Source organism: Polyodon spathula, chromosome 21, assembly GCF_017654505.1.
Source record: "Polyodon spathula isolate WHYD16114869_AA chromosome 21, ASM1765450v1, whole genome shotgun sequence".
Classification (NCBI taxonomy): domain Eukaryota; kingdom Metazoa; phylum Chordata; class Actinopteri; order Acipenseriformes; family Polyodontidae; genus Polyodon; species Polyodon spathula.
The window spans coordinates 2,119,345-2,142,584 of NC_054554.1; the positions used below are offsets into that span (position 1 = coordinate 2,119,345).

General features: G+C 40.0%; 1 protein-coding gene across 2 annotated transcripts in view; it reads right to left on the reverse strand.

The window, feature by feature from the left end:
- The window catches only part of LOC121296286, a 56,629-nt gene extending 39,029 nt beyond the window's left edge, over window positions 1-17,600 (reverse strand). For both annotated transcript variants that reach the window (XM_041221652.1, XM_041221651.1), the window contains exons 1-4: window positions 17,441-17,600; window positions 8,552-8,749; window positions 3,799-6,145; window positions 258-467 (exon numbers count right to left, since the gene is read on the reverse strand). In XM_041221652.1, coding sequence (XP_041077586.1) covers window positions 258-467; window positions 3,799-6,145; window positions 8,552-8,749; window positions 17,441-17,443 — 2,758 coding nt within the window. In that variant the 5' untranslated portion in view covers window positions 17,444-17,600. The remainder of the gene's footprint in view (window positions 1-257; window positions 468-3,798; window positions 6,146-8,551; window positions 8,750-17,440) is intronic.
- Between the last annotated feature and the right edge of the window lie 5,640 nt (window positions 17,601-23,240).

Here is a 23,240-nt window from a genome sequence, read left to right on the forward strand (position 1 = left end):
TTTTGTAACCCTTTCATGCATGGTGACCTCATATGGGGAAGGATAAAAAAAATAAAAAATAAGCTCTCTTCCAGTCTTTGCATGTGGACATATGGAAGATGGAAATGCATGATGACCTCATATGAGGATGCCATTTTTCCAAAATATAAAGCAAAGGAAAATCTTTAATTAAAAATAGATGTATTATGTGACATGCTGGTAGAAAGCAGCAGCTTTGAGAATAGACAGGGAGTCTCGATTGCAGTGCTGGCACACACCAGGCAAACAGATCACTCCCGAGTCCAGCACAGCAGGGTTGATATCCAGCGCCTGGGTCGGTACAGACTGCAGCTTTGAAGAGTGGGGAACCAAAGAGAGAGACTCCTGGTGCTTCATGACCACTCTCTCCTCCCGGCTCACAGCTTCACAGAGCTGCCTGGCAGGAGATACAGGAGCCTCAGCGCCCTGCTCCTTCTGCTCTTCCACACCTACGGGAAAAAGGTACAAATGCATTGATGCGTTCTGAGGAGCTAGACACACATATCCTTAAGGGTGTACTTACATCTAGATCTGTAGCGTGTTAAAGTGTGGGAGATCTGAAAGACAGTGTTCCAACACATCTACAGTACTCTCACGGAGTACAGTATATGGGAAAAAATGGGAAACTGTAGTGGAAAGATTCAGAAATGTTTATGCTTGAAGGAGAAAAGTAAATTCTATATGGGAGCTGAAAAGGATGACTTGTCAGTACAAAGGCGTGCCTTTAAATTTGCAAACTGCAGTAACATTCTACAAGCCCAACAATCAAGCTATGAAAGTCAGGCAGACTCATGTTTTCTATAAACAGAACTGGAAGTCTTGTTTTGGAGAGGAATGCTATTAGAATTCCAGATACAGTAATATAAAATTACACCTACAGTACAGAATACTACTCTCCGAATCCATGCCCCACAGCTGGTTTCAATTCACTTTTAAACTTCTCAGCGAGGCCCTGGGATCTGCCCTATAATTTGTCAAGAGAAGACTTAACCTGCTGTTTGAATGACTCTTTGAGTAAGCACCAGCGTGGTCAGCTTTCCAGGGCCCTGGCACTTGTTTTATAGACTGTTCCACTGCTGATATACAGCAATGGTCTCTGCCAGAAAGATGCACGAGGCTTATTAGAGATCGAGTCAGTTAAAAGTGCTGACATCTGAGCCCTGCACAGCAAGTGGATATATTTCCTGCCAACCAAACAAGTGGAAAATCAGACCCAATGGTTAGGACATACTGTAGTACTGAAATAAAAACACAGCGATCTGCTTTGACTGGCAAAAAGATATATATATATATATCTATAGATATATATATATCTATATATAATATATATATATATATATATATATATTTATCTATATACTATATGGGATATAAGTAATATACTGTACCCTCAAATTCATTATTGTTGGCAGCTAATGTTTTTTTGGGGCACTGAACTATTTTGCTTTCTTTTCGTATTGTAAAAGTAACTGTAGAGGTAGCAGCTTTTTATTTAATTGTTCTGGATAATTGATTTCTCGTTGGTGGACTGCATGCTGGGCATACTGCACAGTGCTGTACATGATGTCTGTTTTTAATTCCAAAGTTTAGTGTGTATCTACTGAGATGGTTTGCGTTTAAAAGGTCAAGTCCATAAAGGAATGTCTTTATAGAAGCAGAATTAATCTACTGTGTGTGAGAAACAGAGCTTTGATCACACAACTGTATTTTTATCCTTCTAGAATTATTCGTCTCTTTTCTGACCATTTTACTTTTAGCCTGTGAATCATAAACATGCTAAATTAACAAACAATGGGTCAATCCTGGGTAGCGATTACTGGCGGCTTTTGTAACACATTATGAACTCTTTGAAGCTTGCTATGTTTTTTTTTTTTTTTTTCCAGGACTGTTTCTCGCTCAAGCTTATAGTACCACCCACCTGGACACAGGAGGAGCAGTGCCATCCATTTCTTATGTATTTTGAAAACAACAAACTAAACTTGTCATCATCTCTTAACACAGTCTGCCCTCACAGCCCAGCACTGCTATGCTCCACTTGCAGCCATATGTTACTTAACACCTCTCCCACTTTAAAAGTAAATATTGCTATTAAATTAAACGATCCCTGAAAAAAAAAAACAAAGCTGTTGTGAATGAGTACAATTTACAAGGTTAAACCACAGTAACTATATCTGATCATTTCTCTTTGACATAACTTTTCAGTTCAGACGTTTCTTGCAAACAGACAACGTTGAACTTTTCCCTAAAAATGTCTTTAACGCTGTACAAACTGTTTCTTTAAGTCTTAAAAACAATGCAGATACCTCCATCAGCCACTGTACTGAACACTAATCCAATAAAGACAATACCACTACATCATTATTCTGTCTCTGATGGCCAGATAAGAAGCAGAACAAGACACACTCTCACTATCCAGCTCTGTAGACGTCTTCACCAGCGACCACACAAGCAGACTCTTAATGAACACTGAACGGAATGATTTTGCAAAAATGTGCATGCTAATGCAGGAAATCTACGCAGTTACGATACGGGCAAGAGCAATGTTTGCAAAGCTGGTATTAACAAAAGAGGGGCAAAGAATCACACTTTGGGGCAAAGAATCACACTTTGCAGTATATATTGGAAACTATAGTAACAGAATGTACACATATTATAATTTCTAAAGCCAACTGCAATGACTGTTCATGACTCCCTAAGTTCAGAATCATCTATCACCCCCTAATCTATCTTCCTTTCCACAATGTTTTGGAAGGATCCCCTTGATTGGGAGTCCTGATTTATGACTTCCCTGTCAGAATATAGGGGAGGAAGTAACTAGCACGACCTTTAAGTATAACCAATGTGATCAACAAAATGACTTCACACTAATTTCGATTCCAGAATAGGGCAACAGTCACGAAGCAGGTGGAAAATAAAAAGCATGGACGTTTTTTTTTTAGACGCACATTTTCCTATTTCGCTTTTCAACAAGATCATTAGGAGAAGAAAAAGACTACTAATGCAAAACCAACAGTAAAAACAGACCTAATCATAATTACTACAATATCTTTTATTTGTTCCCCCTCTGGGAACAACAATAAAATTAGGAAAATACCGTAAAAAAAATCAAGGATACGGTCTTACTTTCTCACAGAATGAAACACAGCCATGAGGCACTGTATCACTTCACTGTGTAACCTGTGCACACAGAGTGATGTTCTGTAACTGACTGCTACAGCCCTCACAGGCATTGTTAAAATGTATTTTTAATGTCTACAATTACAACAGACAGCAGTCTATTTTAATCCTGTCAGCATAACTAGGATAACTAATTAAACTTATACTGCAAAAGAAATCAAAAGGACATATATAAAATGAAGAAATGTAATTGATAAATTGAAAAATCACTATTTTCATAACTAGATACATCGTTTCTACTTCCACCTTTTTCAGATAGCAATTCTCTTGAATTCTCTACAGTATGTGATTCATTTTCTAGCCTGCTGGTATTCTCCTGTATAGAACATGAGACTAATACTGGATACTGGGCAGCTGTGGCAGCGGGTGAAGTAGGAGGGTTTTTTATGGTCATTTCACTTCAATGGAAGCTTTGTACAGTATCATTAAATTATCTTTTCAATGTTGATGATTGACTACCTAGTCAGATCCCAGCTTCACAGTGATATAAAAAAAAATCATTAAAATCCCAAATCAGATCATCACATTGCATAAGAAGGAAATAGAGAGAGGACAGAATAGATCATTGAACATTATATATAAAACACTGAAGATACTGTCTACCTTTCTGGTGTGATTCCTTTGAAGTTTCTTGATCCCCACCTACAGAGCTGGGAATTACTTTCAGAGTCATTTCAAGCTTGTTTCTTTGTTCCTCCCTGCCCTGTGCAAGTGTCTCAGAGAACCCAGTTCCACCCATACCCACACCATCCTCCAGTCTCTGCTGCTGTGCTGCTGTGGCTGGTAATGAATGGCCATCCTCCAGTGCCACTGTATTAGCCAACTTATCGCTGCAGCTCTCAACGCCATTCTTTCCTACGCGTAATCCGGCGGGGCGTTCCGAACTTGTCAGATCTGAAACGGAATGCGATCTTGCCGATTCTCTATCGACCGCACTGTTATTAAAAGGGATTTCTGAGCTCTCTGTTGCGCATTCCATACTTCTATCCTCACCTGCAGCTGTTCTTGGTTTGTGCTCTGTTTCTACCTGTTTGGAAGACTCCGTGCAACTAGCTTCCTGCAACAGGCAGCCTATTTCCTTTGCATCTCTATCACCTGTGCTTGCAGGCAAGATTCCATCCTCTTCAGGTGTTCCCGAATGTGATATAGCCAGCTGTGAATGTGAGGCAGTCTGTGTGGAATGTCCGTGCATGACCCCTTTGTGTCCTGCCCTGTCAGCATTGCCATTACGTTCTTCAGTCTCTGTGGATTCTACACTAGCAGAGTCCTTGCTTACCAGATCAGCCTCCTGTGGCCTTTCCTCCCCATTACAAACACGTCCATTGACACAGTCTCGGTCCTGCCCTTCAACTGAACAGCCTACCTGTTCCTTTGAAGTGCTTTTAAAATGGGAGAGACCCGGTTCCAGCTCATCGCTATGTTGCTTCTCGGAAGACACAGCACGGTCTGCGCGAAACAACAATGGGCTAGCTGCTGCGGTGCTCACATCTGAGGGTTCAGACAAGGGATTAATGTGCTCGGGTATTGGGTTGGCTTTGTGCTGGGGATCAACGCTCTGGGTAAGTAACTGGTAACAATCGTTGCTGCACTCCCTTTGTGTATCCACTTGTTGCCGGGATTGTTCAGTGAAAGAAGCAGGAGAGGCACTGATCAGTGCGCTGTCATTCTCATCACAGGCTCTGTCATGGGTGTCTCTTAGGCTGTGTGTCATGTCTGTTGTGATTAATGGACGACTATTACCACTCTCGACAACAACAACCACCCCCTTGTCTCTTTCTGGAATCCCTCTGCATTCCTGTAAATCAGAGTTACTCTCACAACTTAATAAGGTATCACTGAAATCTGTCTGAATTCCATGACTTGGGGAGTGTGTATTACAGCTGCTGCTGTGACTAGGCAGCCCTTTGTTCAGAGTGCTGCTCTCTCCACAGCCCTGTACATCAGGAACTCCACTGATACAGCCTGGCTCTTTCAGAGAACCTGAATCAGGCACAGCTGTAACAATCTCCTGTGTTATACCTTCCATATCATTTAAAGTGCTGTCTACTCTCGCCCCAACTGCCCCATTCACCTTCCCTTCTTCCGCTGGGCTGCCGGTTCTTATGCCAATAAATGTGCTCGTTGATGTTGAGCAGAACCCATTTGGCGCGTTCAGGTTCTGTTCTATAAGGTTCGTACAGATCAAGGTTTGCGAACAAGTGCTATTATTCTGACAGTCAGGTGTTTTTGCTCCCAAGCAAGTCTTTGGTTTATTCAGATTCCTATAATTCAGGCTTATAGATTCAGTCAAAGAGCCTTTCTGTGGAAAAAACCTGGACAAGGGGAAGTCTGCCAGTTCGACGTACTCCCCTTCAAGCTCCTGGTCTGACTCCTCTGACATGTTATCCGAGAGGTCTAACCAGTTCACAGCATCGAAGCGGGGCTGACTGGAAGTCCTCTGGATGTCAGGTCCTTTCTGCATCTGCCCCCCGGAGGCCGAGGGCCTTGAATTGTTTGCCAAGCGCTGGCTTTCCTGTAATGCTTTCGGGCAAGTCCCGTCACCCGAAGCCCTAGCGATCCCCGACATGTTCTCGATCATTCTCGGTTTGTTCCTGAACTCTGGTCGGACCACCTCCTCCCAAGGCACCCGAAAGATGTTGCTGTCAGTAGATAAGAGGCAGTGTTCCAGAGCTGTTCCCATGCGCTCCCGGTTAATTGAATCCAGCCATTCCGTGGTGAAAATGGAAGTGTACGTTATCTCCGGCACCTCCAGCTCCTCTACATTGTGCCCGTCCCTCGCTAAGCATTTCAACACTATCCGCGGGGTCTTCTTCAAGTACGGAACCGCTTGTATGTAGAAATCACCCGGCTGTAGGGATTGCCAGTCTAGAGAAGCCAGCTGGACTACAATCTTCTCATGAATGCACAAAGGCCAGCCTTCATGACGAAAGAGATACCCACAGTACTGGACCTGTAAAAAAAAAAAAAAAAGTGATTAATGTTGATCTGGAATACACCATTAAAAAAAAAACCTAAACATGTTCATGTTTTTCCTGCTTCAGCGACTGATTTTTATCTTATTATTATATACAACCCTTAAGAAATGTTTTGCACAGTAAAAGCATTGCAAAGTGTAATACAGCATAGTGAAAGCATGCAAAGAATCGGTAAGCATTGTAAAGAAAAACGAGGTATGACAAAACGTATTGATAAGCATGACAAACTAGAGTAAACTATGGTAAACAGCAAAACAATGGGGAAAGCATGGTAAAACTGCAAAAGAACTGTGATAAACTTTTATAAGCGAAGCTTAGACCAACCAATCAGATAAATAAAACAGCAAAGATTGAAAATATTGTAAATGTGTACACAATCCAGTACTAGACTAGAAATTAATCCAACAGGAGGTACAAGAAGTAAAAGAGGATCACTGTGGTACCCTATCGAGAGAACTATAATGAAATTTATTCAGTCTTTAATATGTCAGGGGTTCTTTTAACTTTCCATCTCAAGGTCTTGTAACAATGGAACTTTATTGCAGCCTGCACGGCAACCCTACAGAGGGTCACTTTGTGCTGCTTTAATGTATTTGGTTACATATAGGTCAGTAGTGGATATTTACCTCTGTCCAACCATAGCTATGAGAGGCACAGGTAGAACATCATTATTTATCAGATCCTGAGGCTGGTATCAGAAACTATTTTCCAATTTTTTTCAAAGTTAGCTTTCCTTCCTGTATGTGGATAGACAGTTGGATGCTGTCAAAAGGAAGGGGCTGGTGCTGGTGGTGATGAGTGGCTAGATGCTGCCCCTCAAACTGCATAGGATTTGAGCAACAATCAGCAAAGATCTGATCAGAGCTGGTCATCAAGGTCCCTGGAGATTGAGAGGGAGTGGGAGAGGGAGAAAGGGGAAAAGAGACAGTGTCAGGAGAGAGAAAGACATGGGAAGAGAGAAAGAGAGAGATGGGGAGAGAGAGATAGAGGGGGATTCTTCCACTAGCGTTTGAATTAGATTGGAGTCATCCTGCTTTTTAGATTTTATTTCTGCCCAAAAAAAATACACAGCAATTTTAAAAGCCAAGGCACCTTGACGGCACCACTGAGGTGTGTTCTTCTCACACTAGGGATATCACTTATGTTCACCTTGTAAAACACCTACAGTAGTACAGCCCTGTAAAAAGGATCAGCCTGTTTATTAAAGGCTACAAAAGGAACATCGTGTACAAAGTTTCTGGGATGCTTTCCAGACAGGAGGATACACTGAATTATTAGACTCACATAAACCTTGCTTTTAAAAGCCGGATCTTAGCAGGTGAGAACTTGCCAATGTTCAACAGCGGTGTAACCGCATGTAACAATATCTATAAATCTCTGCGTCACATGAAACAAATGGAAACAAAGGCTGGTCAGTTTTACAGTCTTGCTCTTGGTTATTTATTATTTACCGAAACACGGCGGTGTGTCTATCTGATGCAAACTCCTCATTCTCATGCAAGTCGGATCATATTCATGGCAAAAACTAAAAGAGGAGCACAAGATTTTTAGACAGAGCACAATGAGTAGCCCATAGGCACTGACGTTCTCCAATCCAGTGGCAGCAGAGGCCCCCAACAGGAAATGAAATTTTCTTATCCAGCCTTTCAGACTCTGTCTTACTGTGCTGGTGTACCAGCAATGTCCATCAAGTTAAACAATAACACAAAGTGATATCAATCACAAGCCTCTTGAAGAAGCTCTGCGTTAGCAACACGACTGCCACATCACCGAACTCATCAAGACACGTCCGCAGTTTACACTGTAACATCAAGAAAAGCTACAAGGAAGTTGATAGATTCAATGAATGCCCTTTCAAGAAATATCCAAGGCACCACAAGATCCACTCGATATCAGAGATGAAACAGATAAAACAAATACCTCCGATACGCTTTCAAACATCTTCTCCTCTAAACGTCTGCCTAAATGTAGCGCTGTTGAGTGTTTGATAGCTTTGGGGGGCACGTTGTAAGATGCCAGTGGTGCTCAAGACAAGACATCTGAATTCCAATCTGCAAAAGGGGTTTCCAGGTCCTTGCATTCTAGCAATGTTAGCAACAGTAGAATGAATTATGTCGTAAATAAAATGTCAATGAGGATCACCGTGACACACCCTCAACACCACTTTGAAAAGAAAGGGGTAATGGTTAACTTGAGAAAGGCTTTGCCTAGCCTACTAGTGGAAACTGCAGAAGATCTCTGAACATCAACATGCATTTAAGCTACTTGATGAAATGCTACTGCAGTTTTTAATTAATTGTGGGTTAGTCATTAAACAGATTTTTTGTGATAATTTGCTCAACATTTTTTTATGAATGAAGTCCATCGATGCAGTTACTTACACAGGCATCCTGTTGAATGCACTGAAGGATGTGCTTGGAAGGGAGCAGGAAATCAATGAGATAGAGCAGTCCGTCACCACGGTAGGTTTTCTCCACTACATCAAAGACCTGGCACAGGACTGTGGCAGCAGTGACCTCGAACGGGGGGTAGAGCGCTGACAGGGTGCTCTGTATGCAGCTGTCCAGCGAGTCACAATCCTGCGGGAAGAAGAGCAATTACAAATAAAACTTACAAAAGGGTAATCATATATTTACATTCTGTCTTGCTTTAGGAAAACTAAGTACTCCTTAGTTAAACACCTTTCACTGAAGGAGATTTAAATCAAAGGTCTCTTTTCAAAACACAATGCAAAAAAAAAAAAAAAAAAACTATTTGAAACGTGATCAGTGCACGATGGAGGAAACCTGAGGCCAGTGGCTGCTAAAGATATTAACAAGGATTGGGGTAATAAAGGAAAGTGAGGGTCTGCTGCTTGCTCCCTGCTTCACACGTTCACGGCTCTGCTGTACACTGACTGTTTGGCGAGGGGTATGCTCCATGCCCTGAATGTAAGGTTCCCACGGGATACTCCAGTAACAGAATGGCAGGTGCGGCTGTCCAAACAGATTCACGGAGCTCTCCTCTCCTGTAGACTTCCTGTAACTGGCTAGTGCAGACGGGACAGGAGAGCCATCGAGGGACGAGACCATAATTATTTTGTTCATGATTATCATAAATCTTCAAAAACACCTTTAGCCTCCAAATAAGCGACCGAGACAAGTACATGCGCTATAGCATGAGTGTGTCAGCAAATCCAACCAGTCTGTCAGTGTGATCCTAAAAAAAGGTGTCATTCCAAATGCTGTGAACCACAAACTAGACCAGTATATCTAGTCCGTAATTAAATACTGTAAAAATTACTTGTTCTGTTGTTCAGAGAGTTAGAGGACAGCAGAAAATAAAACAAACAGTAGCTATGCAGGTACTGCACAGTCCCTCCCGACCTCGCCATTAGAGCTTGGCAATGACATGACACAGCACCAGTATGTACAGTACGTCAACAAATAAACTGAACTGAGATTAAAAACGAAATTTAACAACAAACATCAACCCACAGTTTCAGTCCTAAAATAGATGCATGAGTATTCAGTTTACATCATAGCGTAACGTCATTTACTATAAACAATGGGCTATAATTCTTGGTAGTCTAAGTTAAGTGTAAGCCAGCAGCCTTTAGTTAACCCTAAACATGAACATTTTAAACATGTTTCTAAAACTGGATTCTCAAATCGTCTTTAAAACTTTATTAAGCGACAAAAAAAGTACCATACGCAGGTTCTGAAATACATTTTTTTCTGATTGGTGACTACAGTCTTTCTCCTCTATGCACATGGGACACTGGGTTAATGAGACAAAGGGAGTAAGCAATTTCGTGTTACATTTCCATATGATAATACACACACAGTTCAAAGGAAGCAAGAGGAGAGCAGGGAGTGGGGAGGGCACTGCAACAGGGAGAGCAGTTCCATGGAGCGTATACTGTAGCACAGAGCGCACTGCCTCAGCACCAGTATAGAAAACAGTGGTTAAAAAATAAATATATGTGATTAGAAAAGAAAACTCAATCACCAGACGCATGGACAGAATAGTCCCCTTGCTAAAAGATTTAGTTAGCAAGGAGTGACACAAGGTCTTAACACAGGCTACAATGACAATTGTAAAATCTTGGCATTATATTGGTGGATGACTTGGAACCACTACATCATGGAAACCGACCACAGCTTGTATTCTACTGCAGTAATCAGAAGCAGACTGCAGCCATCGCTATGAAGAGAACATTTATATAGGCTATGCTTCCACAATTCAAAAGTCCAATATCACATTTCTGCCGGTGCTGCTTGTATTATTTTAGATGCATCTGCACTGTACACAGTTTGAAGTAGATGGTGTTCCTGAAACTATCAAAGCGCAATTAACAAAAATGTTTATGCTGCCTGTCTGCACAATTAGTGAATTATGTGAAAATAAAAAGTACAGAAATAAAATCGGCGCCTTTTTATTATCATTTTTACATTGTTAAAAGATCAATATCAGTTTGTTTCAACACCTGACACCATTGTAAAACTTGGTTGTAAAACCAATTACAACTTGTCCTCACTGAAATACTGAGCGTAATGCATAATCCAACTGCCTTTTGAGAAAGCATAAAAAGAGGTTGCTAAAACAGCAGTGTGTGTAGGGCTATTAAAATAAAGCTGGCATCTCATCTGTGCTTTAACACTTTCCGTCCTTATCTTAACACGTGCCGTCGGAAATCCCGTTGCCTCCTCACTGCACTCCTAGTTCCCAGTCTGAGGTAGTGCAGAATTACAGTCTAGGAAAAAATCATAACAATTGTCCCGTTCATATGCATAGTTTATTCTTCAACTCGACAAGAATAATTCAGGACTGAAAGGGTTAAAAAGATAGCATTAGACTTCACCAGACGTCTTCATCAAAAATGAAAGACCTGCAGTCAACTGAAGCAGGCGTTGCAGTACAGCAGTCTAAAAGAATCTTCTTGACTTGGTAACAACCCTGTCCCGGCCCTGGTCCCAACAACCCTCTAAGCATTAAAAACAATTCACCACGTAGCTCCTAAACCTGAGCAAATAAATCAAATAAATCAGTCTTCCCTTACAGTACCTGTGCGCAGCATGTACTCCAATTGCAACAGCAAGTTACTTGGCCAATGGAATTATTTACACTAATGCTATATCTGTTTGATTTCTTATAAACAAGTATGTGCACGTTCCTGAGCTGGTAAAAATAAATACATTTATATTTACAGTATATATCATTCCTATATGGAGGTAAACATATTTACTGTCTCAGCTTGGCATTATTATCAGTCCCTTTTTAGAAAAGTATAGTTTGCATTGATAACAAAAAAAAAAAATACAGTTTTTTCGGACCTTCACCAGGGCTGTCGATCACTGTACAGCATGCCCGCTCTATTTACATGTGTATTGTTCGATGCTCCACCAGTGTTATACCACAGACGGTAAACAAAACCGAACCAGGTAACTACAGACCAATAAGCCTGACTTCTATTATACGTAAACTTATGGAAACTATAATAAGATCCAAAATGGAAAATTACCTACATGGTAACAGTATCCTGGGAGACAGTCAGCATGGTTTTAGGAAAGGGAGACAGTGTCTAACTAACCTGCTTAATTTTTTTGAAGATGCAACATCGACAATGGATAATTGCAAAGCATATGACATGGTTTATTGAGATTTCCAGAAAGCTTCTGACAAAGTCCTGCTTAAAAATTAATTCTCAAACTGAACGCAGTAGGGATTCAAGGAAATGCATGCACATGGATTAGGGAGTGGTTAACATGTAGAAAACAGAAAGTACTGATTAGAGAAGAAACCTCAATGGTGCGAGGTAACCAGTGGAGTACCAAAGGGATAAGCATTAGGTCCTCTGCTATTCCTAATCTACATTAATGATTTAGATTCTGGTATAGTAAGCAAACTTGTTAAATTTGCAGATGATACAAAAATAGGAGGAGTGGCAAACACTGTTGCAGCAGCAAAGGTCATTCAAAATGCTCTAGACAAGATTCAGAACTGGGCAGACACATGGCAAATGACATTTAATAGAGAAAAGTGTAAGGTACTGCACACAGGCAATAAAAATGTACATTATAAATATCATATGGAAGATACTGAAATTGAAGAAGGAATCTATGAAAAAGACCTAGGAGTTTATGTTGACTCAGAAATGTCTTCATCTAGACAATGTGAGGAAGCTATAAAAAAGGCCAACAAGACACTCGGATATATTGTGAAAAGTATTCAATTTAAATCAAGGGAAGTAATGTTAAAACTGTACAATGCATTAGTAAGTCCTCATGTTGAATATTGTGTTCAGTTCTGGCCACCTCACTACAAAAAGAACACTTCTGCAACCAGAATTATTCCGGGTTTCAAAGGCATGTCGTGCAGATAGGCTAAAAGAATTGAATCTATTCAGTCTTGAACAAAGAAGACTATGCAGCAACCTGATTCAAGCATTCAAAATTCTAAAAGGTAATGACAAGGTCGACCCAAGGGACTTTTTCGACCTGAAAAAAGAAACAAGGACCAGGGGTCACAAATGGAGATTAGACAAAGGGGCATTCACTTTTTTACACAGAGAATTGTAAGGGTCTGAAACCAACTCCCCAGTAATGTTGTTGAAGCAATAAAATAAAAACAAACAGCTTACAGCTATGAAACACTTCCACGTGAAAAACGATTACAACACAAGGGATTTTACCTTGACTCTAGAATAAAGACAGGCATAAAACTGCTTTCTCCTGACAGCAACAGCTGGTTACGACCCAAGTTCAAATGTGCTGTAATAAGATTAACAGCTCTTCTAAGACCAGCATTCAGAAGTTAATCCAGAAAAAATGACATTAAGTGTGCAGGAAGCATAAAAAAAGAACCCCAGGGGACCAATTCATATTGTGAAGAGCATTCTGCCTTGCACTGCGGTGTGGTACATTCAAGCTGCTTTCTGTACGGATAAGAGGTGCTGAAGTGAACTAGGCAATGCTCCAACATTTACTCTCTTAGACTGCTAGAATCCAGGGAGATGTCTGCTGCTGCAATACACTACGAGGATTATTTTTACAAAATGCATTTAAACAATGAAGTGCTACAGTAACACAAACAAATATTACAAAGACTTCAAATCTTTACCTGCAAACGGCCTTCCCATCAACTTAAGAGCAAGGAAATGACTTGATTGTTCCACAGCTACCTGGGATAAACAAAATACCCTCACCACCCAAAAATAAAACCCTAGTATTAAAAACAAAAGCAGTAACAACACACAAGTACAAACCAACACAAGTGTGTTTAACATCCATGAAAGCCTCCTTCCAGTCTGAGAGGCCCGGCTCTTCTGTATTTATCCTGTGATATTCTCTCTGATAACCTGCCAACCGCTGCACTTCAAACAAATCACAGACTTTAATGTCTCAGAAATGGGGTCCCCGAGATATATTGTGAATATTGAGTCCTTTAATCCTAATTATGAAACGCTAAGAACAAGCATTTGAAGCTGAATTACAAAAGGCAGTAGCAAAACCTAAAAGACTAAAGCGATTACAAAATGAAGCACTGTAGAATTATTTAAATTTCTCATAATGCAATTGCAAACGAGGAAGAGATTTATAAGAAACAGACACACATTTCTGCTAGTGCCTTCATCAGTGTGCAGTATATTGAGGAAGGAAGTATCTGAAAAGTTGGTCTCTTCAACATAGAGATTTCCTGTGAAACAAAGGTAATTTAAATTAGAATGCATGGTACCTTGCCAGCTGCTGTACACAACCCCACTACGTAGGGTAGCCCACACTCTGGGGAGCTACAGTATGATTACTTTGCTGACATTGTCTTCCGCTCTAGTTAGAAACAGTTTTTAACTGCTTTGAGCAACATCCCTGATAACACAATACAAATACATTGTGTTCCACGGACTATATTCCCCCGTTCCCTTTTCAGCACCATGCAGCTACTGTAACCTCACCACTAACATGGAATGGAATAACACACCTTTGGTGAACACAGTGATAAGGGCTGATAAGCTATAAACAGTAAGCCATTATTCCTCTTGAAGTTCAGAAACCTTTCTTCTCAGTTAAACAGGTGTTCCTCCCGTATCTCTTCTGTAAATTCACTGTCTAATCTACACAAGGACATCACACAGTCTCCAGGATTGTGCCTAACCCTGCAAGCATGCACAGTCTTTGCATATCTGATAATAAAACATATCGCTGGCTATGGAAAATAATTTTTTTTGCAAGAATAAATAAAACCGAACACTGAAATCAATCATATAATGCTCTATTTTAATCTGTGTACGGTGATTATATTGATATATCTGTTAGTCTGTTAGTTCACTAAAAGAAAATGACCCTAAATGACACATGCTGCTTGTTATTCTGATAAAAAGGGGGATCTTGTGGAATTCTTCACAGCTGAGTCACAGATAAAGATAGAGACTCCCTTAGGTTAATGGGGGGTGGGGGGTATTGATAACCATGGGGACTCTACTGCACATACCAAGTACAGTACAAGCGAACGTATTCACTTGTTTTTTTTTTCTGAATGTAAATGGAGTATTAGCACTGCAGTACCCACTCCCTTCAAGGGGTCTGAAGTCACACTGTAGGTGTCAGACCCGAAGTAAACTCGGTTCTGTGCTGCAGATCCGTTTCTACTTTAAAACACCCCTTCAGTCCTTTTCCAGTTACCAGTAATCTCAAACAGGGCTGGTACAGTAGGGCTGGTCATCCTAAAAAGATGATTCAGAATTCTTATCACATTTATAGAACGTGGCTTCTGTCCCGGCAGTTAAGGAACGTTAAATCCTTTGTTTCGTTTCTTTGAATCTTGTGAAACTCTATTAAAGCTCAGCCAAAATTCTGTGTACTGACCACACAAGGCATGAGACAGGATGTGAAAAAAACAATCACTAAATTATACTTAAACCTAACTCTGACGCATTAAGCATTCACAATTTTTGTCTACAGCAGTAAGAAGCATTCACAATTTTTGTTTAGGGCAGTAAGAAGCTTCACAATTTTTGTTTAGGGCAGTAAGAAGCTTCACAATTTTTGTTTAGGGCAGTAAGAAGCTTCACAATTTTTTTAGGGCAGTAAAAATCCAAATAATAAACACCTCCTTATTCCAAAACAGGCTTTTAACGCAACAGAAGGAGGGTGAATAAAAATGCAATGTTCTGCAGTAACTTTCTCCAGGCTTTTCCCACTGGAGAAGATGAAGGCTGCTTGCAGGAATTTTTACCAACAAATTGCAGTTACCAGCTTTCTCAGCCTCCTTTGTTCTTTTTTTTTTATTGCAATTGACTTTCACACCGTCAAAGGGTGTTCCCAAATACCAACGTTTATAATCACATGCAGCTGGCAAAGTGTGAAGGAAGTATCGCACTTCAATCACAGACGTGACAGTGTGTTATATTTCACTCTGAGCATCTAAGACACACTGCCAATACCAGCCTTTCACATTTTAGATAGGAGTAACAGAAAGGCACATAAAGAATTGACAAAAGAAGAACTGTATAACCACCACCACACATACTGCCCTGCACATTGAACCCCAACTTGGGGAAAATAGAAACAGCACAAGAGCCAGGGTAGAAGACAGGCCGTTCTGTAAATACCCACATACTGGTAAATGTACTACAGTAGGAGATGCACACAACTGGATTCAATTAAATCATTACTCTTGCCAGCTGTGTGCAGATCTCAGGGATATTTTGAGATCGGGTGCTTTCACTGGATTATAGCTTATTTTAATACATATATTATTATTATTATTATTTGTAATCGATCAGGAGAAGCTGATAAAGCCATGGCATAAAGCCTGCATTTAGATTGTTCCAGTCCTTGATACACACTGAATTCACAGTACGTTTTTCATCAGGAACAAGGGTGTTTTAAAGAGCACTCAGATGAGGTCAGGACCTGCTTCATTTAGTGGAAGAGCGGAAAGAACAAGAACCTCAGGCAGCGAAGTGGTATGAGAACAAAGACAAAACAAAACACTGGAATCAATAAAGAGCTTCCTGCTTTTCTGCAATGCATACCAAGATACTGCATAATAAAAGTATTTCCATCATCACTGGAACCTGAAATACACTTAACAGCATTAACAACAAACATGTGTAGGCTGACATGTATTAAATGAGCCTGGCAGCGCAGACAGGAGAAGACAGGGTGTACTCTGGGTAGAGCAGAGAGCAGAATACAGTGCTGCACCAGCATGACAGGAAAACGTCGGCTAGGATGACGTCCAAAGATTACCAGAGGAATCCGCGACAAATTCAATCTGGCTGGTGTACTAACAGGAAACTATTTCAAGCAATGGCATCAATAGTGAAGCCTTTTCAAGTTCCATAAAACATTTGTTTTCAGTTTCTTTACTTCAGAGCGAGTTTGTTATAAGCACTATCCTGCCAATGTTGTTGTGACTGTAATGTAAAGCGTGTACAAGCAAACAATCAGTGAGGCGTGCTTTTTGTCCTGTAATGTTGTTGTTTTGTTTAAAGTCTGACACATTTCTACAAGGCTTATTGAGCTCTGAAAAGCATGCAGAAATTCCTAACTTAGTTGGTTTAAAATGACTGTATTGCCAGTGTCTAAACTGAATTGAGGCTTTTTACACTCCCACAACTCCGAGACAATCAAAGCTACTCATGGAAATAAAATAGCAAGGCAGTGTCTGAAATTTCCAGCATGCTGGCTTTCTAAAGACTTCTTTTGCCTCGTAAAATCAGCAAATTACAATTCATGAGGCTCGTGATGGGATATACTCAACAGCCACCAGCTCCAGACATACAGGGGTAATTACCGGACTGCGTTTTAAACTCTTCTGTTAAGATATGTCGTTATTAATGTTAATTCAAGATCAACAAGACAGCCCTACAGTGGGAACTAAACAAAAAAAAAACACAAACACAATGTAACATGCTGCTAATTCAGCAAAATTAGCTCTACACAGCTCTACACTCAGAGTACAGAGAACGTTCTGTACCAAAGGACAGGTCCTACTCCTCTCATTTAGCTTTTGAAGTGAAACTCTGGAATATTCTGATCAATCCCAGTTAATCTCCATGCATTGTAGTTTGCAACACGTTTCTCTCGGAACTGCAGTACCAGACAAACAGCACTGAGTGACACACACTTCTGGTCAGACGGATTACCTTGTCATCCTAACACTACCTCCAGTGTAGCCAAGACCCCTCCTCCCCCCACAACACCTCCCCATTGAAGAAAAACTTTTTTTTTTTTTTTTAAATCTGAACGGCAGAAGATACAAACAGATTTGAAATTTAGACTCACCATGTTCCTCAGCGCATATCCTTATTTTATTGCTCAGCGCATCCAGTTTGATGATTTGTTTGTACCTCCCTGTAGTAATCTGTGGTATTTCCCTACACTCATGCTGCAGCTCAGTGCTTCAATGATGACATACCCAAGCAGACGCTACAGCAGCAGCACTCACACAGCATGGCGCTGTGATCCAACCCCCTGCCCGCCCCCCTACCACAGCTCCAGCTAATCTGCCTCCTGACACATATGTCTATAGCCAGGGCTCCTCCAGGGGTACTCTCACACACAACAGTGACCTCTGAATCAACAAGCTAGCCTTACTGAATGTGTTAAGCACTGATTTTTGTTTTTGTTTTTTTTTAATTGTTGTTGATTCAATAGGAAACAAAATTCAGTGTAACACAATATGTTAACTGCAGATAAGAAACAATATAACAAATTACAATCAGGGAAATAAGCCTCTCATTGCCAAGTTGTCTGAGAAGCTTTCTGACCTTTAGTGCTGCAGCCTGGTTCCTGCATGCTCACTTCGTTGAGTGCAAGGCAGTGCCCGGGGCACAGTGCTACCCTGTTGCTGCCTCTCTACATGCAGACTGATGGCATGAGGGGGGCTACATCAGTGTATACAAAAACAGTGTCCATGCATTCACTCTGGAAATAATAGAAATCGGGAAACAAATGAGAATGGCCATTGGGTATAATATTCATGGAGGGGTCTGACATATTTGATACTTTCTCTGACCACATTTGGGTGAAATACAGTAGGGTTGAACAAAATGCTAAAAATTCCAATCCATAATAATGTAAATCACGTACAAATTCAAAACCCTTAAAATGGGTATTTTATATTTGAAGAGTTCGGTTCTCTGGGGGGGGTAAAGCCCTCTATTCAGGCCCCGTTTCTGTTTCTTTCGGACAGCTGCAGAAACACTTTGGTGGCTGTTACATATCTCCACTTTACTGCACTCAGTAGCAACAAAGCCTTGCTTGTTATCCTCTGCGTCAGGAGTGCTTTCAGTCCCCCCCTATGCTATATTCCTTTAGAAAAAATGAAATACAGATGTCAATAATTAGGCTTCAAAGTCTGAAAACGTTCACTGAAAGATCCGAACTACAGTCGATACAGCATCCTCCTCCCAAACCACATTTGCTAAAATGTACTTGTACATAACACACTGAATGCTATTTCATTGGCAGATCATTTTTAGCTATAGGTAGCATGAACACTCTGACATCAAAGGGTTTCAATGACTGCACCCCTACATTCCCCACTACCTGCTGCCTCTTTGCAGCGCAGCAGCAAACAGCTCATCCCACTGCACAGCAGAGGCAGAGAGAGATCCCACGCCAGGATAATAATTAATGAGATAACCAGACCGTCTGCCAGCAGGGTCATTACAGAGACACTTATTGTACCCTGGAACTCTTTATCCATCACATGTGCTTTATCACGTCTCATCAACCACAAAACATGCCAACTACAGTGAAGAATGCACATCAGGAAATACAGACAATCAAAGGAACTGTATTACACGACTACTGTGCATGTCAGTTTTGCGGGAGTAGGCAAGTGCAATGTTATTCATTATCATTATCAAACGCACTGCTCACAGCCAGAGAGGGAAAGAATCAAAGTGGAGCCCAACACTGTATTATTATGTTTGCCTGAGTTCAGTTCAGTCACAACACCTCAGTGCAGATTAGACATACACTGATCCGGTTAAAAGCACATGGTAAGCGTTTTCATACCAGAAAGCTACAGTAATATGCCTGAGAAGACAGTGTGGTGTAGTGGATTCAGAGCAGGACAGGGAGCGGGCTGGAATCCCACCACAGCTGTGACCTTGACTTTCCAGAGTCCCAGTCTCAGGCAGCTGGGAAACTGGTCATGAGCAGGACCTCATGGAACACTGAACAAGTCTGCAGCTCGGTAAGGGTACCCCGCAAGGACAAAACACCACCTGCTCCTTTGCAGTAATGGGGTCTCAAGCAGGGAGGTTTGGTTCCACATTACAAAGAGATACATCAAGGGGACGTGAACTAATAAAGGAAATCTAAATTGACATTATAGCAAATACCAGGAATTAATGAACGATTTGCCCTAATGTAACACAGTCGTTCCTAATACCATCTGTGCAGGTTTGTATTTCTTAAAGAAATATTCAAGCTTGTTTTTCACCTTTAGACATACTTATACCAAATCATTTGTACTCAGCCTTCTTTCTTAAGTTAACATCTTTGTTGAGGTTTTTTTGTTTTTGTTTTATTTTCCTGTCCTGGTGAGTCATTAAGATTTGGCTGTACATACAGTCAATGTGTCTAAATATAGTATTTTACTACAAGAAAACCTTGGAAGTAGAACTTGTACACAGTACTCAGTTGTCTGTTTTCTCATTCAATTGTTTAGGAACCATCACCGCCAGCAACTGCATGACTTCAAATATAAATATAACTTCACACAGCTGTAACTAATCTACTGTTCATTGCAGGGCTTTTTTCTTTCAAATTGACAGCATTTTGTTTATAGTAACCTGCTGACGACAGCATATTTTGTTGCATATAGTAGCAACTGAACCTAGTTGATAGCTGAGGTTTTCAAGAGTAAATAGCGGGGTTGCGAAAAATATAGCGTAACACACGTCCCCACGTGTTGCTACAAAATAACGAACTTCTCATTTATCTTTTCATTGCAACATCATGACAACTATTTACACTTTAAAGTCTGTTTTCACAGCTCTTTTCAAAATGGCCGCTCTAGTGCACTGGGGTTTGAGATCTGTCCTCTAAATCACTGCAGGGGAAAAACTGCTCTGGCTTTTCTGTTCTGTACCACATCATGGATCATTATTGCTGTGTTACCTGTTTGACAATGTGGGCAATAATCCTGACACTATCAGTGCACTAGAGCGGATATTTTGCAAAGAGCTTTGAAACAGTTTAAAGTTCATATCTCACACAGAAAATCAGTTTTTGGCTTTGGGGTCGTATTTGGCTTACTTTCACAATGAGCAAGTTATCAGTTATTGTTTTTATTAAGTCTCCAATATGTAAGCTATGCTCATGTCTATTTTCTTTGGGTAGTTTTGGGCCACAGAGTTAATTTGATAACGGTATATTGTATTTATGATTGTTATTATAATAATAACAACAGCGGACATCTGAAAAAAACAAATGCAACACTAGCAGAGAACTGCGCAGTGGACAGCCTAGTAGTATTGAGCACTAGTGCACAGAGCAAGAAAAAAATCTATGGTAATCATTTTTATATCTGTATGAAGTGTCTTATAGATGCAGCAACTTAAAAATGTATTTTTGATATAAAAGTAAACGGTACGGAATTGTTTAATTACGTCTGGTGTAAACAAAAAAAAAAGACAAAGGGGCATTCAGAACAGAAAATAAGATGCATTTTTTTACACAGAGAATTGTGAGGGTCTGGAACCAACTCCCCAGTAATGTTTTTGAAGCTGACACCCTGGGATCCTTCAAGAAGCAAAAATGACAGGTATGTTATTTAAACAGCTGTAGCAACACGTGGGAACGTGTAACGTTATATTTCTCAGAACCCTGCTACTTACTCTTCAAGTGAGGAGGTTACTGTACATCCAACTGATAATTATTATTGCATCACACAAAACAGGTTACATAAATGCATAACAGTTTAAGAAAAAAACTATATATTATTTTATAGATATTTGCATAAATGTGATTAACCCACTGAGGAAAAGTAAATATATACAGACACATGCTGTATTATTACTGCAGATATGATGTTCACACATGCCTAAATGACTAGAACAGTTGAATTTGTTCTTTGCCAGCGATCAAGCCAACAGTATGTGGATGTGCAGTGGAAATTCCTAAACAACCTGTTGCAGTATTAATTAATGCAAGATGTCAGCTGTTAAATGTGATTGTTTATGCAAATTATTTACATTTCTATTCAAAATGGCAAATCTCCTGAGCCTCCTTGATTTAAACACAGCAGTTAAACCTGAATGAACGCTAATTCAGCAAGAGCAGATTCGAGATTTACAATGCCCTGTACTAAGGGTAATGTAGCCTACATCAGGCTTAACTGCTGTAGAGAAAAGTTTGTGACTTGAAATTTACTGCACATTTTTGTTTTCAGAAACTTCACTTAAATGTCTTAAAAAATGACCTAAATACAGATCTGCAGCAAGATATTTTCATACAAAAACTATTAAACCATCTGACCTGCTAATCGTTCTCTTGTGTTACTGGCTGACCTGCAAAAAAACAGAACATTAAAAGAGCCATTGTTTTATACACATTGGATATGATATTTCTACTGCGAGAGACACTTACTGTAAAAATAATACAATACATTAAACATTATGTAACAAAACAATGCATTAGACAAAGTTATTTGCACATTTATACAGCTTCAGAGTCCGCTAAGCATTACTGATGTTGATACAACTGTGGGGCTGGTTTTTAAAAGCTTGCAATTGGGTTTACAAATGAGCAACCCCTTACTCCATTAATTGAAGTTGTCCTTAAACCTTACCCCACTAAGTGCCATTGTCCTTAATTATTATCCTATTAAATGTAATTTTTCTTAATCCTTGTCCCATTAAGTACCATTGTTTTCATTTGAGGACAGGCTATTTTGTAATTGTTTTTACTCTAATGTTAACTGCACAAAAGTCAAGTCTAAATGTAATGTATCAAATTAAATGAATGCAGTTTGTGTTCTGATTTATTCAAAGAAAATTTTATATGGTGCTTAACAGCATTGTTAAAGCAGTGCCAACATTTGCACTGAATCAAAAGTAAAACTAAAAACTAAAGTATTTAAACAAGCACAGCTTCTTTGAATAAGGCATTTGTTGTCGTGACTTCATTCTTAATAGCTTTATGATTGAATTTAAAAGGATGATAGCCAGGTATCTAAAACCACATAGAAAATACAAAATCATGATCTGACCTGCTTGCAATTCCAACTATAAATGTTCAAATCAAACAATAATTGCTTTTAACAACTCCATTGTGAAAACTCTGGGGTACAGCAGTAACATTTTTAATGCTTGCTAGCACTTAATGAATCTAGTGTGTGTACTTAACTGCACTCAGCAATTACGAGGCTCTTATCCTGGAGCACGATTTCTAACACATGGTTGTCTCTTGCTCCCAGCAGTAAATTCTATTCAGCAATGATTTCTTAAGCAGTATTGCACAAAAGAGCCAGATTCCCAAGGACTGTATTATTAAGCTCTCTATTCCGGCTTACGTTTTCACACAAAATATTAACCCACCACTCAGAGACATGGTACACAAAGGGGATTATAAAAGGATACGTTGTATTGTACATAAAAAAAAAAAAGTTTTAAAAGATGGTTAAATTCACAACATTGACCTTTTTTCATTTTCAGTAACTCAGTGCTCTTCATAATAGTTAGAAATATTACTAAAAACATTTGTATTACAAATCAGACTACTGTACAATGTCATCTAGGTTGATTTAAAAATGATTTAGTTTGTATTAATGCAAGTTTACAAAAAACTATTTGTCTTGTAGTATTAGATACTCCGGAGCACAGCAAGTGAAGAGAAAAGCACCAGTGACTGTGGCCTCTAGTCCGAATAGGAGGGCGATTTGGGTTAATGGAGGGTCACATGTTTTTCATTTCCACAAAGTGCTGATCAGTTACTGTCCATTATCAGATAAAGATACCCCCGTGCATAATCAAATCAAGCCTGCATGTGACCTCCCCTGTGAAAGCACCACAATGCACTCTGCCACCAGCACATGCACAGTGAGTGACATCCTTCAGACATCCTGTCT